Genomic DNA, 17820 nt, shown 5'->3' with positions numbered 1-17820 from the left:
TTAAGGCTTGGCCTCTATTATGAAGTTTGATGTCTTCTCTGCTTTTTTTGGGCATGGTTTTGACATGGTACTTTTGAAAAGTAATTTACTTCCCAGTAATTTCAAGTGCATAAAAAAACTGTAAGTAGCAGTACAAAACACACCACCTCATATAAACTACTCCAGTGTGTTTTGTGCAATACTGGGGTCCTCTCCCAGGGAACCAGCACATAAAGACCCAAAGACGAAATTTTATGGTTCCACCTTATAATCCTATCCACGGGCCCACTTCAGCATTCACCATCTCCCCAACTCTATGGAAATGTCTTTTCCCATTCTGATCCAGTTTTCTTTCTCTGAAACCATTACTGAGACTTTCCCTCATTTTGAAAACCTTTATGGATTTAAAACACACGAGCTAAGTATGATCTGGGTGACCTTTTCTGCATGAGCTCTTTGACTTAGAATGTTTTCATTGTTCATCCATGTTCTAACATGTATCATCAGTGCTTCATTCATTTTTTTCATTGTGATTAAAAGTAACATTTACCATTTAAACCATTTTGAGTATACAGTTCTGTGGCATTGACTACATTCACATTGTCGTACAAATATTCTCACCATCCGTCTCCTGGACCGATTCATTTTCCCCATGGGAAACTCTGTATCAATGTCTCTACATTTTTGCCAAAATTTGTTATTTTTAATTCTCTTGATTATAGGCCTTCTAGTGTTTGTGGAGGGGTACGGCGTTGTGGTATTAATGTGCATTTCCATCGTGACTAACGATGTTTAACATCTCTTCAGGTGTTTGTTGACCATTTGTATGTCTTATCTGGAGAAGGGTCTTTTCAAGTCCTTTTTCCATTTAGAAAACTGGGTTGTTTGCGGGGGCCTGCAGCTCCGCCGCCCGAGCCGGGTCCCGGCAAGCGCTCCTGCTGGCGGCCTTGGCCTCGGTGAGTGCAGCCTGGAGCGGTCTCCGCGCCGCAGGGGCCCGCGCGCCGGGGCATCGCTAGCGGCCTCGCAGGGGCGCCGCTTCCTGCCTCGCGCTGGCAGGAGAGGGGACGCCCGGCCCCAGGCGCCCGTGGCCGGAGCGCCGAGACCGTGCTGTGCCGCGCAGACGCGGCGCCGGCGGGGCGGGTCTTGCTCGGCATTGGCTGCGGCTCCCCTGAGCGCGCCGGCGGTCCGCGCGCCTCTCCCGGAGGTGGGCGTCCCGGCCGGAGCGCACCTGGCGCGGGGCGTCCTCGGGGCTCCTCGCCGTCGGCCCCCGGCGAGCCGGCGCGGGTCCGGGGAGCCAGCGCGCGGCGGCCGGGAACGACGCCTCCCGTGGGTCCCTGGCACCCTAGCGGCATCGGAGCGCAGAGCGGAGGACCGCGGGCCGCAGGTAAGGGGACGGGGGCTCGTGGGGGTGGGTGGAGGAGGGAAGCACGACTCACACCAGAGCTGTTCGGCACGGTCGCGGAGCCCCGTAACCTGGCGGCCGCAGGAAGGGCTCGCCTTTGAGTAGAGGCTTTGAGGACAGGCCCGAGCCTACCCTGTCCAATTTTACAAAACAACTGCTGGTGTAAAGCTCGCTCCCGCGCGGTTTTCGCAAGTAGCCAAGTGCCCCACGCGAGGTCTCTGCAAGGAGAACCTGAGAGGGCCTGTAGCCCTGAGAGACTTGCCCTTGGCTTATGGCAAGGCCAAGGGATTTATCCTGCATGGTGATTTCTCCTGCTGAGAACCCCCAAACCCCACTCTGGCCAGCTGGCCCAGCTCTGCTTCCTGTACGTCTCCAGCCCGGCCGGCCCTTGGCCACCTGCTGGGATGGGAAAGGGAAGGGTCTCAGAATTGCACCTTAGAAACTTGCCAGGGGGCATGGATTGAAAAACATGGGGGCCATCCAGGCAGCAGAGAAGGGAGAAGGGCACCTTGCTGCCCTTTCATTGTGGAATCGGTGGAGCTTCTGCTGAGAGGGGCCTTTCCATGGGGACCGCATGCAGTGTGTTGGTGTCTTGGAACTGAAGAATTAGAACCTGTACAATTTTCAAATTCTGTGGTCCTTTAATTTAAAAATCAAAACCCCTAGAACCTTTGCTTTATAAATTGAGGTCTGAAAATTGAAGGTCTGTTTTGCTTCCACTGTGACACTATATTAAGAAATGTGGATTTATTGAGAAAAGAGTCAGAATAGAGAAGGAAACAGAGAACTCAGAGGTACCACTGTAGTTTGGCAAAGGCTGGGGGGAGTTTATTTGTCAATGCTGCTGGCTTTCAGTAGCCTGCAGCCATTCTCCTCCTGTGGCTGAGGGGGTATAAAGCTGTACTGGGTTGCTCTACTCTTCTTTTGTAGAATTCCAGCTCAGAGCCATCTCTTGATGTATAAGTATTTCGCAGACTAGGTTCCCAGGCAACTCCTGGAGGGCCAGAGGGGTTCCTTCCTTCATTATACCTGTCTGTTTGAATGAAAACCAGCAATGACATATTTTTCTTTAAATCTGGTTTATGGTCTATCATCCAAAAACCAGATTAGCTATTTCCTCACTCTCTCAATAGGCTCGAGTTCCTGGAAACTGAAACCTAGAGAGGGTGGAAGAGTGCCCGAGGGAGAACGGGAGAGCCTGCCGGGAACCGTGACTCCTGGGTTTTTAATGAGCTTCCTAAACAGCATGGTCATTAATTGGCAAGTGATGACCTTATGGAGAAACTACTGGTGAAAATGTAAAAGCCTTTTGTTAACAATGTGCCCACCAGGTGTGCATCTTATGGAGTATTTTCATTGCATTTCCAACACCTGGGAGGGTGTTGGGCAGAGGGCAGATGTTTAATAGATTTGTTGAATAAGTTCAATTACATACAATTATATCAATGGAAGGGTCAGCAACACTATGAGGTTAGGGTTAGGGCCAGGGCCAGGGCCAGGGTCAGGGTCAGGGTCAGGGTCTTAGGGTTAGGGTTAAAAATGCAAGTTCTGGGGTTGGGCAGATCTGGGTTCAGACCGTCGTTTACAAACTGTCTTCGTGCAAATCGTGTGTTTTTTTTCTAAGACTCAGCTTCTACCTTTATGAAACGGGGGTAGCAGTGGTGCTGATCCCAGAGGTTTTGTTGAGGCAAAGCTCTTTTCTCAGTTCCTAGTATGCGTGAGTGCTCAATGCACTCAGTTAATATTATGGTTATTGACCCTGGAGGTACTCCCCAAAGCTAAAGGCCAGAGGCCTGACAGGTGTGTTGAGGAGGTGGGTGCCTACTGTGAGCCCGAGGTGGCAGGTAGCTGGAGGAATGGAACGGCTGCTGCAGAGCGGGACTGTTTTCTCCTGCTTTAGACTTTTCTGTATTTTCTAGATTTTCTTAAAAGAACCATGTAGATGGTTTTGTACCCTGAAAACTTCCAACAAAAACTTTAAAGACCTTATCCATGCAAACATTTACTCTAAAAAGCTGGAGAATGGAACTGAAGGCCTATTTTGGAGAACTTTCTGTATTCCCATTTCCTGGAATCTTCTGAAATGGAACCAAGTGGGGGAGGGGTGTGATCTGTACTAATTCTCTGAGCTCTTGGGTCTAATCACTGAGCATCCCTGCATCCCAGCTTCCTCCTGAGATCATGGGTACCTCTCAGTTCATAAGTTCAACAATTCCTTACTTAAGTAAATAAACACACAAAATACTTACATCAGTGGCCAACAGTTCCTCACTGTCATCAATACTGGCCACGGTGACCTCTCCTTGGCTCACAAAGGGGAAGTCAAAGGGGTTGGTTGAAATGAGAAGCAGGTCTGTGAAGCAGAAGGATCCCTTTAGCATCTTATGCACAACTGACTCTGAGTTTTTTTCCAATGTGATCGATTTGGAAGATGAGAATGATAACCAAGGAACTTACCCATAAGTTCCGGCTTCTTGTTTGACATGATTTGGTAAAAAATATGATAGCCTCTCTCATGGGATAACTGAAATGCCACCCTGGATTTTTCTAAGAGATCTAAGATAACAAAAAACGATGTGATTTTAGGGTCCCCAGGAGATGCCTCTGTGGCCAAAGCCAAGGTGCCAGATAGAGTGTTTGGACTCACAGGTTTCACTGTCCGCTGACACCAGCTTTCCTGTGGCTGCAAAGTGAATGCGAAGGAACGTCCCCTGTCCAAAGACAGATGGAAAAACACAGTTATTTTCTTTCTATGGTACTGTAGCCGGCTTCTGTTAGGTGCTACTGAGGATGGGTGGGCTGTGTAGGCTCACGGAGGAGGTGATGCCAGAAGCATGAGGACCTTCCTCCTCTCTGTTTGCTTGGCATCTGGTCCCCACGCCGGCTCAGCCAAGACTCAGGTAGCTCTGCCCAGAGCACCTGGCCCTGTTCCCACAGCTCTGGGGATGCCTGCAGGCTCCCTCTCGAGTCTCTGTTTGGGACCACCTCACACCTGACTGTCTCCTTGGTCTTTATCCTGCTCAAACTCTTTGTAACACCTTTGAACTGATAACCTGGTTGGACTATCTGACTTCTTTTTTGCCTCTGGATGTTACTTCTGAGATTTCTTGCCTCAGTTTTCCTTACTACTTACTACATGCAAACCTAGCTCCCAGGCCAGGCCTCCTGGCTCCCCAAAGATCCACTCAGCACTTGGGTTCCCCCAATCTTGGGGAGTGAGGGGTGGAATTATATATAGTATATATGTGTGTGTGTATACTCCCTTCTTACATCATCTGCTTAATTGGTCGCTACCACTCTGTGAGCCAATTGGAGGGCAAAAATATTGCCTTGCTTGTTCACCCACAGACCCTGGAATGTAGTACATCCTCAGTAGTATTCTCAGTATTCTCTGAATGAAGCCTAAGAAGAGTTAATGAAGGACCAGTGTAGGTTTATGTGAATTATGTGTTCGCTCTTCAGGAGTTCTAGCTGCTGAATGCAAGTGCCTCTGGGTACTTGCTCTGCTGGCCAGTGAAATTAGATAGGAGACTGGATACTTGTTTATTTGCCAGTGTCGGAAGTAAATGCCTCTTTGGTTGAGCTAATCCCAAGTGAAACATTGAAGGATGGGACATATCCTTCAGTATCTTCAGTTTCAACTTCTTCCCAATTTTTGAGCTCTGCTGCCTCCACCAGGTTTTCCCTCCTCCCAGCACCTCCTGACTTGGAGAAGGTCAGATCTGCTAACTAACTTTACACTAAGGTTTTCATGGCTAATAAGTCAGTGGATACTGTTCAATGGACTTATGTATTTTAAAATGCTTCCACCTGAAGAGACGAATTTTAGCGTAGAGAAGTCATTTTGTACTTGTGGAATTTGAATCTTGAATCCTTGTGACTTCAGGAGGCTCTGAGGTGATGCTGATTAGTTAGGGAAGGACAGCTAAATCTTCCTTCGGCTGGGAATAAGACAAAATGTTCTTTGAAGGGTTATCAGAATATCCCGGTTGGGCAGCTTGATCTGAAGCGCTTGGGCGTAGACTAAGGCCAGGTATATCCTAGTTTATGTGGCCATTTTTCATATTCAGCATTGGAGGAGAGGGTTTTCTTTCTGGGGGTCATTGACAATTGGACTGAGTCTTAAGGAATCTCAAAGAGTTGTCATTCCTCACGGTCTTGGCATTTCCAAAGGCCTACAGGAGGGGGTTGGCCTGGATGATCTGGTCTTCCAGGGTTCCCTAATAATAAGTGAGAAGAGGAAAAGAGAGGACTTTGGATGTCTTCCGAAGTAACTTCCCAGTGACTCAAAAGTGTGGATGCTCTGGGAAGGTCCCAGGGAGAGATGTCGCCCAGCTCAGGCTGGTGGCAGGTACAGTTGTGCTGAGTACCCACAGGCCCATCCCCACCCCACCCAAGGAGGCTTCAAGGTCCCATCGTAGAAGGAGTCTTAGCACAGCATCAAAGTGGCTTCTGGCCACACCAGATTCCAGGTTGGAGCCCTACCCGCTACCTCTCAATCTCCCAGATGGCCTTTCTTCTCTGATAACATTTTATTATAAATTATGGATTTGTAAAATATAGACCTCTGTTCCTGCATGCACCAGGACCCATTTATACAGATATTCGGGTTCAGAAGTAGAAACAGACTGTGAGCAATGAAAGTGACCCATATGATAGAAACAGTGGTTCTCAAAAAAATGTTTAAGTTGCATAAAATATTTTGTGAGAATTATTACGTAGAAATCCGCTTATAGAAAGCAGAGTTTTCACCTTTTCCCCTTCCCCACATGATTGCTTGCCTTTCTGACTTCAGAGCTGTTTGGAAACTACTGTCCAGCCCAGTGGTTCTCAAAGTGTGATCCCTGGACAGGGCATGAACAATGGGAACATGACAGAAATGCAACATGCCAGGATTTTGAATGTGAGACAGGAATTTCAGTCAGAAATTCTGGGCCTGGGGACCAGCAATCCATTGTTAACGAACCCTCCTGGTGATTCTGACGTGCACTCCAGTTTGAGAACCACTGGCCTAAACCATTCCTTCGCCAAAGGAGGATGTGGAGTTGTTCAAGGTCACTCGGCTGTTGCTGATGGAGCTGGTGCTAGAGCCCGAGTCCACAAGGTGGAGCCATTTCCTGCCTTGCCCCGTAAACACCCCCTGGGGCAGGACCTCGTGCTGTGCATCTCTGCTGAGCACAAAGCCCTGCGGACACTTGGGGCTCACCTGGGGTTTCAGTTATACTCATTCCAGCAAGCCTTCCAGGTGCAGGAAGCTGCTCACCTGCATCTTGCCCGGCCGCTGCGCCTTCCTCTTCTCCCCAGTGACCGCAATTGCTGCAAAGTACTGGATCACACGCTTGGTGTTCACTGTCTTCCCAGCCCCGGATTCTCCGCTGTTGATTTAAAAGTAAGTGAGAGGGACTTCCCTGGTGGTCCAGTGGTAAAGAACCCGCCTTGCAATGCAAGGGACGCGGGTTCAATCCCTGGTCAGGGAACTAAGATCCCACATGCCGCGGGGCAACCGAGCCCGCACACCATAACTACTGAGCTTGCGCGCCTCAATTAGAGCCCACGTGCCACAAACTACAGAGCCCACGTGCTCTGGTGCCCGCGTGCCACAACTACAGAGCCCACGCACTCTGGAGCCTGTGTGCCACAACTAGAGAAGAGAAAACCCGCCTGCCACAACTAGAGAGAAGCCTGTACACCACAGTGAAGAGCCCGCGTGCCCCAACAAAAGATCCCGAGTGCTGCAACTAAGACCCGACGCACCCAAAAATAAATAAAATATAATAAAGTAAAATAAAATAAAGTGAGATACACAGACATAGAGAACAGACTTGTAATTGCCAAGGGGACCAAGGAAAGGGGGAATGGAGGACAAATGGATTGAGAGTTTGGGATGAGTAGATGCAAACTATTAGATATAGAATGCATAACCAACAAGGTCCTACTGCATTGCACAGGGAACTATATTCAATACCTTGTGATAAAACAAAATGGAAAAAAATATGCAAAGGAATATATATGTATAACTGAATCACTTTGCTGTACAGCAGACATTAATACAACATTGTAAATCAAGTATACTTCAATAAAATAATTTTTTTAAAAAAAGTAAGTGAGCTAAAGGAGAGCAGAAGGAATGGACAGCCCCTTCCAAGTCATCATGGCAACAACACAGATTATTCATGCGATGAGGACGGACTGGTTGTCTCGATCTAGAAATGCACAAGGAAGCAGGACAGAATAAATAAACAACATACAGGCAGGATATACAAATCAGGCAACATTGGGGGTAGACAGAGCCTATGAGTTCTAGTTCTGGCTTTGCCATTAACTAGTGGTGTGATGATTTGGGCATGTCGAATCTTCTTTGAGACAATTTGTGCAAATGCTGGATGTGTAACGTGGGCAGCATGGGAAGTGAACGGTGAGTCCCACAGTGTGGAAGTTATTCGTGTTCACAGATCTTTACCTCCTCAATAGCACTTTCTTATCTCCCTTTTCAACAAAGAAAGCAAGTCTCAGACTTAGAACTTGTAAGAAGCCACAGCTTCTAGTTAGAATTTATGGACACTGATTTGTTGTCATTGCCTTTTTCTTTCACCTTTACTTTCTACTTGTGGACAGTGACCGTGATTTTCCATTTACAAGAGTGTTATAGGTTGAATTGTGTTCCCCCCAACAAACTAATATGTTGAAGCCCTAACTAACCCCCAGTACCTCAAAATGTGACCTTATTTGGAAATAGAGTCATTGCAGATGTAATTAGTGAAGATGAGGTCATACTGGAGTAGGTGGGCCCCTAATCCAATATGACTGGTGTCCTTATAAAAAGAGAAATTTGGAGACAGATGAGAACACAATGTGAAGATGAAAGTGCAGATCAAGGTGATGATTCTATAAGCCAAGGGATGGCAAGGATGGCCAGCAAACCACTGGAAGCTGGGAGAGTGGCCTGGACCATATTCTCCCTCTCGGCCCTCAGAGGGAACCAACCCTGCTGACACCTTGATCTCAGACTTCCAGGCTCCAGAGCTGTGACACAATGCATTTCTGTTGCTTAGGCCACCCAGTGTGTAGTACTTGGTTACGGCAGTCCTAAGAAACTAATACTAATAGTAATATTATTCTTCCTTTTTTTAAAAAATAGTTTTCCTCCAGATCAAAGGGCAGATTTGTTCGGTTCCTATTTTATTTTTATTTTTGGCCACGCCACGTGGCATGTGGGATCTTAGTTCCCTGACCAGGTATCGAATCTGTGTCCCCTGCAGTGGAAGCACAGAGTCTTAACCATTGGACCGCCAGGGAATTCCCTATTCTTCCTTTTTGAAATGGACGGAACTTCAGTCACTATAAGGAAAGATTTTAAATATGCAGAAATGGCCAGGATTGCGAATGTGAAATTGGAATGGCTGAAGTTTGGGCAACATTGTCCTGGATGACTTTTAAGCATCTTCAGATCTCAGATGCTTGCTTCTACTTCTTCTCTCTATACCAAGTCAAATCAGGTGAAAGTGGAACAGACCGAAGTGATGTTAGGCATGACAAGGGTGACAGTATTACCACGTCTCTGCTATTTCATCTGCTATTCTGGAAATTTAAGGAGGAGAAAGAGGGAGCCTGAGAAAACAGGTGAAGGGAAGTTGCTGTGCCCATTTCTCCAACTTTGCATTCCTAAGTGGCTACTAATATAGTCTTTCTTCCAAGTGTGTTCCTGTTGGGGGTTTCTTTGGAGGTGGGGGCAGCACATCTCCTTGTGCTTCACATCCACCCCCAGAGAAGCATGTACTTAGTGTGGCTTCAGTCCCAAGCTCTGGCTTAAGAACCGTGACTGGTAATGGAAGATACTGCGCCCCTGGCTTTCCATCCTGACATCCTCTGAATCTACTGAGGTCACTTTGGTCATTGCACCGTTTGGATGACCAAAGCCTGTGAAGGGTTCGAGTAATTAACTAAGAACCAGTGCAGTTAAAGGACTTGAATACTTCACTAAAACTATTTTTTAAAATATGGATTAAAGAAATTACTCACCAGTCAACATGAACTGATAGGCGTTGTCAGAGATGGAGAAGATGTGGGGCGGGGCCTCCTGGTGCTTTTTGCCTCTGTAGGCCGTCACCACCTCAGGGTTGTACACTGGCAGCCACTGGTAGGGGTTGACGGTGACACAGAAGAGGCCTGAGTAGGTCTGAGAAGATCAGAAAATTCAACCTATGGATCTTGACTTTACTAAGAGAAGGAAATGGAATAAAGAGAGGTTGAAGGGTACTCACGTAGATCATCCAGGCTGCGTAACGCTCTTTGAGGTTGTACAGCACTCCTGGCTCGTGTAGGTGGGTCATCATGGCCATGTCCTCGATCTTGTCAAATTTGGGAGGGTTCATGGGGAAGACTTGGTCACTGTTCGGAGTGAGTGTCTGGATATTGAGAGGAAAAATCACATGATGAGTGGGAGAGCCGATGTGGTGACCTACCAGTGGGGTGAACATGGTGAGATATTGTGGTGAGATTACCCCATTACCGTGGTTAACTTTATGGATCATTTCTGTGCCCAGAGATGATCCGTAAATAACTGTTCTTGATAAATCTAAGACTGGTCAAACTGTATAACCAATTCTGGTCTGATGCCCCCAAGTCCGCATGCCATTCTGTGTGCCAGAAGAGGGTTACAGGTGTGCAAAGTTACAGAGCCCTTCAGCCTCAGGGTGGCCAGGTGCAACTCAGGCTGGCCAAGGCCACAGCAGCTTGCCTCTGTTTACCCCATTTGCTATGAGTGCTGCAATGAGATCACGCTTGGAAGATCGGGAAAAACTCTTCCAGTGTATTCTGTAAATCTCCACCTCAATACCTCTGCTCACGTGGGTCCCTTTGTCTGGAATATATCTACATTGGAATTACATCTAGCAAGCTTCAAAGCTCTTCTGAAGTACCACCTCTTCCATGACCTGTTTCTGCTCTCCCCTGTCTTTTCAAGGCTTCCAGAATTCCCTGCACCGCTGCCCTAATAGTTAAAACATTTGGACTTGAAGCATGGTCCATGCCTGAACAGTATTTTGAGACTATTACCTAATTTTCCCCTCTCTGTTTTCCCTCCCCTTGAAGCATACAACTGGCACTCCATTACTCAGGAAAGGTAGAAAATAGGGCATAAAAGCGAGAGAGCCTGTAAGCCTTTCTAGCGTTTATTTTCCAAAAGGCCGAATCCTCAGAAGAGCTTTGAGGGTTTTACTGAAAAGATAAAAGGGAGGAGATTTGTTGATATAGACCAAATCTCTTGAGGAAAGGAAGCCCTTCTGCCCCACCGCCCTAAACTAGAGAGAGAGGGACATCCAAAATAGCATAAGGAAGATGGAAAAATCTGTGTGTCCTGAAGGTTCAGAAACTGGGGCGCTCCTTCCACTTCCGGGACTGCATGGCCTGCGGTCTCCCGGGCTCCCGCACGTACCGACTTGCCAACGAGACAAAGGACGGGGCGCGCTGCCAACGGCGACGCGTGGCGTCATGCGTCGCGGGGCGCGCCTCGGCCTGCGCGCTTGCACGCGTCCTGGGAGCCGCTGACGGGCCTGCGCGCCGGTGCAGAGCCGGAGGCGGGCCGCGGGGGCCCAACGACGGAGAGGGTGGGGCCGGCTCCGGGACCGAGGCGGCAACACGCCGAGCGAGCGCCTGTGCCCGAGGGCAGCGATGCTGGGGTTCCAGGGCGCCATTCCGGCCGCCATCGCGTCGGCCGAGAGGAGCGGCGCGGTCTTCGTGGTGTTCGTGGCAGGTGATGATGAACAGGCTACACAGACGGCTGCAAGTTGGGAAGATGAGCAAGTGACAGAAGCATCTTCAAACGGTTTTGTTGCTGTGAAAATCGATACCAAAAGTGAAGCCTGCCTACAGTTTTCACAGATCTATCCTGTAGTGTGTGTTCCATCCAGTTTCTTTATTGGAGACAGTGGAATTCCCTTGGAAGTAATAGCAGGAAGTGTTCCTGCAGATGAACTTGTTACCAGAATCCACAGAGTCCGGCAGATGCACTCGTTAAAAGGTGAAATATCAGTGGCAAATAGTGGCCAGTGAGAAAGTTCAGTCTCTACTCCATCCACCTCATTTGATCAGAACAACACTTCTGAAAACTGTCAGTCCAGAAATGTAGAGCTCTGTGAGACACCACCCACTTCTGACACAAAGTCAGATTCTGCAACAGGAGGAGAAATTTCAGGCCAGGCCACTGTGTCTCCAGAGCCTGGTGGATGTTCAAATCAGAGACCTACAGAGGAGCTCACCGTCAGAGTGGAAAGACTAACCAAAAAACTTGAAGAAAAGAGAGAAGAGAAAAGGAAAGAGGAAGAACAGAGAGAGATTAAGGAGGAAATTGAGAGGAGGAAAACTGGAAAAGAAATGTTGGATTATAAAAGAAAGCAAGAAGAAGAATTAACAAAAAGAGTGTTAGAGGAAAGGAACAGAGAAAAGGCAGAAGATAGGGCAGCTCGAGAGCGTATAAAACAGAAGATTGCACTGGACCGTGCAGAGAGAGCTGCTCGTTTTGCAAAGACAAAGGAAGAAGTAGAAGCTGCTAAAGCTGCTGCCCTGCCGGCCAAACAGGCAGAAATGGAAGTCAAGAGAGACTCTTCCACAAAAGAAAGAAACAATGTTGCGAGAATTCAATTCCCTCTTCCTGATGGTTCTTCCTTCACAAATCAGTTCCCTTCTGATGCTCCTCTAGAAGAAGCAAGGCAGTTTGCTGCACAGACTGTTGGCAACACTTACGGTAATTTTTCATTAGCAACAAAGTTTCCCAGGAGGGAATTTACCAAAGAAGATTATAAAAAGAAATTACTGGATTTGGAACTTGCCCCAAGTGCTTCAGTGGTACTGTTGCCAGCAGGAAGACCAACTACATCCATGGTACATTCTTCCAGTGGCGACTTTTGGACATTCTTGGGGACAGTACTTTACCCATTCCTTGCCATCTGGAGATTGATTAGCAACTTCTTATTTGGTAATCCTCCTCCTGCACAGACCTCGGTGAGAGCAGCATCATTGGAATCCTCAAACCTTGCATCCTCTAGCAACTCAGAAAAAAGGGAACCAGTCAGAAAAAGAGTGCTGGAGAAACGGGGGGAAGACTTGAAAAAGGAGGGCAAGATATACAGATTGAGGACTCAAGACGATGGTGAAGATGAAAACAACACTTGGAATGGAAATTCTACTCAACAGATGTAGTGTGACAAGGACAATATGTGCAGTAATCATTGTTTCTCTTATGATTTAATTCAACTAAAATTCTACTGGAGAAGTGGGACTGCTTTATGTTTTCCAACTCACCTACAAAGTGTCTCTTTATTCCTGCTTAGTGGGTTAAAGTTGTTTAACCTCAGATAAGTCAAGAGATAAAATAACTGGCTGCTAGGTCCTTGTATATGGTAACCAACTGCTAGAAGCCTAAAATAAGAAAAGGTCTGTGACAGCCTCCCTTTATCAGCTTTCTTGTTTAGTATTTCATATGCCCATTAGCCCTGTGCTCTCAAATGATATGTTTTGTTTAGGGCTGTTTTGCTCCAGAACTCCTCAGCCCGCACAAAGTAACTGGTGTGTCACTGAATAATTTGATCTTGAGTCAGAGCATTTTAACTAGCCAATCAGATGATAATTTGGGTTTAACTTTTCTCTTCTTGCTCATCAGCTGCAAGCAAAATCTTGTAGTTTTTAATCTTACTTAGACACAGAATAAAAAAATCTTTTCCAAAAAAAAAAAAAAAAGAAAGAAACTGGGGCTTGTTTCTTAGCACATCCTTCAGGGGGGCAGTGACACCCCATGTGGTGTTACTGAAAAGTGTGGCATGGCTCTGGGGAGGGGACCCCAATAGTAACTCCAGAAAATTTATTTCCGGCCCTGTGAAAAGAGGCTGACACCAGAGGTTAAGTTTAATAATAACAATCATCATCATCATCATCGTCATCGTCATCTGTCTTGTATGCTTGAATTTGTGAACTGCGATTCATACCTACCATGTACTCTTTTTTTAAAAAATTATTTTATTTATTTATTTTTGGCTGCGTTGGGTCTTCCTTACTGCGCACGGGCTTTTCTCTAGTTGTGGCGAGTGGGGGCTACTCTTCGTTGCGGTATGTCATGGCTTCTCTTGTTGCAGAGCACAGGCTCTAGGCACACGGGCTTCAGTAGTTGTGGCGCACGGGCTGAGTAGTTGTGGCTCGCAGGCTCTAGAGTGCAGGCTCAGTAGTTGTGGCGCACGGGCTTAGTTGCTCCGCGGCATGTGGGATCTTCTGGGACCGGGGATTGACCCCGTGTCCCCTGCATCGGCAGGCGGATTCTTAACCTCTGTGCCACCAGGGAAGTCCCCATACCCACCATGTACTCTTGATTCCTACACTAGATGATAAACTTTGGGGAAGCGGGACTGAGATTTGCTCATATTTGCAGAGTGATAGACACTGTGACCTAGACATGGTGCGTGTCCAGTAAGGATTGAATTGAATGGTGCTCTGTAATTCTCTGCATTAAATTAGGCATTGCCTCTGGAGCTCCCTCTGTAAGTCACTCTGCAGCCTAGAGAGTTCTATTTGGTATATTCGCCCATCCAGCAGCAATCTGTATCAATCTCTCCCTTAAATAGTCCAAACTCTTCCACCACCACCTTCCCCTTTCTCCAAAGCAAACATCATACAAACTCTCAAAGGCCAAGTCCTCGAAGGAAAGAGCCAGAGGAACGGTGTGCGCCATGGCAGTGTTTCCCTGCGGCGTCACTCAGCGTAGATCAATGTGAGTCTTGTTCTAGCTTCAGACTCCTATGGGCCAGCATGCAATTTCCACCATTCTACTCCAAAGGCAAAGGGGGACGCCCGTGTTAGCAAGGACATCTGAGGTCAACACTTACCCGGTTGTCGAGGGTCTCGACTGTGACTTTGTCATTTTCCTTGCTCTGGATCATACCTTTCACATAAAATTCCTTATCATCCACTGCAAAGCAAGCTTTCTTAGAATCAAATGGGCGATTTTGAGCCTCGATTCTCTCCTTCTCTGATTTCCACAGGTAGGGAGCTGCTTCTCCAAAAATGGCCATCTCTGCATCAGAGCTCATGACTGCAGGGGCTGGGAAGACCAGGGCTGCTGAGTCTGGAGCTTTGGGGAGCTCCATCCTGTTATTTCCATTCAGACAGGGTGCCAGATTCAAAAGTTCCTGGGATTAACCTACGTTCTGAGGAATCCAGGACCTGGTATAGGGGCCTAGAGTGGGCAAGTGGGGGTGAGCTAAAGGAGATATTTTACTCCAAGAAAAAAGTTTGAGGGGACATCTCTTAGTCCAGCTCCAGGTGTGGAAGTCTAAACCAGTTAGAGGAAGCCAAGCTGAGCCTAATAAAGGAGGCCTCAGAAAATACTTCCTTAATTACACATCACATTTGAGCCTCATGATCTCGGTGTCATTCCCAAATCTTAAGGGTGTCTGAAAAGAATTATTGGAATGTTGATAATTCCTAGTAGAAAGTTCAGATAGCCCAGTGAAAAGTTATGAGTTGAACATAAAGTACTGCCACACTTGTTTAGCCAATTACAGGCAACAAGGTGATAGGAGACATTATGGCCTAGTGCAATGGTTCCAAACTTTAACATGCACCAGAATTACCTGGAGAGCTTGTTAAAACACAGATTTCTGGGCCTCACCCCCAGAGCTTCTGATTCAGTAGGTATGGGATTGGGCCTGAGAATATGCATTTCTAGCAAGTTCTTAGGCAGTGCTGGTGGTGCATTCATCAGCTGATGGTGAATTCATCATTGTGGTCCAGGGACCACACTCTGAGAACTGCTGGTGTAGGGCCTTCTGACTCCAAGAGTGGTCCTTGAACACGTTGCATCAGCATCACCGAGGAGTTGTTAGACATTCAGAATCTCAGAACCACCCCGCATTACAAAACCAGAATCTGGGGGCTTCCCTGGTGGCGCAGTGGCTGAGAATCTGCCTGCCAATGCAGGGGACACGGGTTCGAGCCCTGGTCTGGGAAGATCCCACATGCCGCGGAGCAACTGGGCCCGTGAGCCACAACTACTGAGCCTGCGCGTCTGGAGCCTGTGCCCCGCAACGGGAGGGGCCGCGATAGTGAAAAGGCCCGCGCACCGCGATGAAGAGCGGCCCCCGCACCGCGATGAAGAGTGGCCCCCACTTGCCGCAACTAGAGAAAGCCCACACACGAAAACTAAGAGACCCAACACAGTCATAAATAAATAAATAAATAAAAATAAATAAAGTATTAAAAACTATTAAAAAAAAAAAAAAACCAGAATCTGCACTTTAACAAGATCTCCAGGTGATTTCTAGGCATAGTAGGGTTGAGAAGTACTGGGCTTAAGGCAGGGGTCTCCAAACTTTAGTTATGTGTAGCAGTGTCGGGGTGTGACAAACAGTGTTTAATTAAATACCTGCTTTAGAACTCACTGCTTAGCGTGTGTGTGTGTGTGCATGTGCGTGTATGGTGTGTTTATGTATCTTTCTGCCTCTCTCTCTCTGTCCACCCTCCCGCTCATCCCCCCCGTCACTTCTTTCCAAACCATCCCCTTTCACAGACCTTCTCTTTATGTGTTTTCCTTGCTTAGAAGCTAGAAAATTTGGCTTAAAGTCCCGGCACTGAACTTGGTCAAACCACTTAACTTCTTTGGGCCACTAATTTCACTTAAAATGAAGAAGCAAGCCTAGCTCATTTCTAAGGCCCCTGCAGGTTGTGTGACTTTTCTGGTTCCTTTTCCTCATCTGCATTTGCTTTTCCTGTTCCCTCTGGACCTCCTGACCCTCTACTTCTTTTCCCCACAACTCTTCCCCTTCTCCCTTTCTTTCTCTGCTTTTTCTTTTCCATACATTCTTCTGTAAGTGACCATAAAATGGAGTTCAATTACACACATGTATCCCCATATCTCTCTTAAGAAATAGGTCATATGTTTTGAATAAAGCCTTTTATGTTTCCTATTAAAAGTGGGAAAATTGAACATTTTATGGTTGTCTCTTGGAACTTCCCCCGCCCTCAATCTTACACTTTATGAAATTACTCTTCATTGGTAACTGACTGTTGTTTCAATATCCCTCCTTGAGATTCTGGGGGGATCTAGTCCTACAGAAAGAGGAGCAACTGCTTCCCTCTGGATCTTATTCAGGATAAGTTGCATTTCGATTTTACTTTGGCCAGCGGCTCTGCTGAACCATCTGTGTGCTCGTGGTTAAGTTTTCATAGTTAAGAGATTGGAACTCAATATAGCACCGCAAAGAGGACCTCTGGCTTGCAGGCTTCATGCGGTTTAAATGTTCTCAGTTACTGCCTGGCGGAGAGGAAGAATTCATCCATATTGTTTCCTCATCTGTGAAGATAGTCCCTACTTTTGTGGCTTAAGTGAGTTTTACGACAGCAGCAGTTCTCAAGCTTTGTTTTCTCAGATCCCCTTCACACTCTTAAAAACCATTGAGAACCCAGTGAGTTTGGTTTATGCAGGTCATATCTACCAATATTTATGGTATTAGAAGTCAAAATTGAGAAAATCTAATTCATTTACAGTTCCTATCAAATCCATTGCATGTTAACATTAATGACATATTTTTATGAAAATGACTGTATTTTCCAAAACAAAAAAAAATTAGTGGCAAGAGTACCATTGTTTTTCATTTTTGCAACTCACTTTAATGTCTGCTGAGTAGAAGATGGATGGGTTTTCATGCTTGCTTCTGTATTCTGTCTGTTGCTGTATGGTTTTTTGTTTTTTTGTTTTTTGTTTATTGGTTAAAGTAGATATAGAAAATCTTTCACAGATATATAATTTGGAAAAGGAAAGAGTATTTTAATTGCCCTTTCAAATAATTGCGGAAATTCTTTTTAGATACTATACCAAAACTTGACACGTGGTAGTTTCTGTGGTAGTTCCTTAAAGGCTAGTTGCAATGTGGAATCTGAAACCATATCAACAAACATTATGATCTGTTGGTCTGTGTTGAACTTTGAATGAAACTTTTACCCATGTGTAAACATCATACATTGATCATTTGGAAAATATTGTTCGCTGAATTATACAGAACTTCCAGATATTGGCACGTTTCATTATACAGTATAAAAAATCACAATCATTAATATCAGTACTGATCTCATTAGAAAATTCAAATATTAGGACATTGTCAAGCTAATGATAGTAGATACAAGTCTTCCAAAATTTTAATTTTTGCTTGAAAACTCAACTATAGCATTAGTAAAAAATACTGTCAGTAGTTTTCCTTGAAAGGATAAACACACTTCACTGCTTTCTGAGAAACTGTGTGCCAGATATACAAGTCTGAGAAACAATAGTTTGTCCTCTAGTCATTCTTTCAAGTAAAAATGGTGCTTCATGAATCAAGTGGCTGGTTCATCTTGCTACTCAGACAACTGCACATGTGTTTTTCCTTGAGACAAATGTCAAAGTCCAGTGTGCAAAAGGA

General features: G+C 46.3%; 1 protein-coding gene and 1 pseudogene across 1 annotated transcript in view; one reads left to right on the top strand and one right to left on the bottom strand.

Moving 5' to 3' along the window:
- Positions 1 to 2194: 2194 nt before the first annotated feature.
- The window catches only part of LOC130706445 (myosin-13-like), a 29535-nt gene continuing 13909 nt past the window's right edge, over positions 2195 to 17820 (bottom strand). Inside the window, 10 exon segments of the mRNA XM_057538525.1 lie at positions 2195 to 2414; positions 3631 to 3734; positions 3839 to 3937; positions 4029 to 4092; positions 5509 to 5601; positions 6645 to 6759; positions 7560 to 7584; positions 9401 to 9557; positions 9643 to 9786; positions 14251 to 14465. Of these exon segments, the coding sequence (XP_057394508.1) occupies positions 2295 to 2414; positions 3631 to 3734; positions 3839 to 3937; positions 4029 to 4092; positions 5509 to 5601; positions 6645 to 6759; positions 7560 to 7584; positions 9401 to 9557; positions 9643 to 9786; positions 14251 to 14454 (1125 nt within the window). The 5' untranslated portion in view covers positions 14455 to 14465 and the 3' untranslated portion in view covers positions 2195 to 2294.
- LOC130706444 (UBX domain-containing protein 4-like) lies at positions 11005 to 12666 on the top strand (annotated as a pseudogene).

This window comes from Balaenoptera acutorostrata, chromosome 2 (assembly GCF_949987535.1).
Source record: "Balaenoptera acutorostrata chromosome 2, mBalAcu1.1, whole genome shotgun sequence".
Classification (NCBI taxonomy): Eukaryota; Metazoa; Chordata; class Mammalia; order Artiodactyla; family Balaenopteridae; genus Balaenoptera; species Balaenoptera acutorostrata.
Note: the sequence above shows the minus strand (reverse complement) of the source record. Positions and strands in the feature narration are given on the sequence as shown.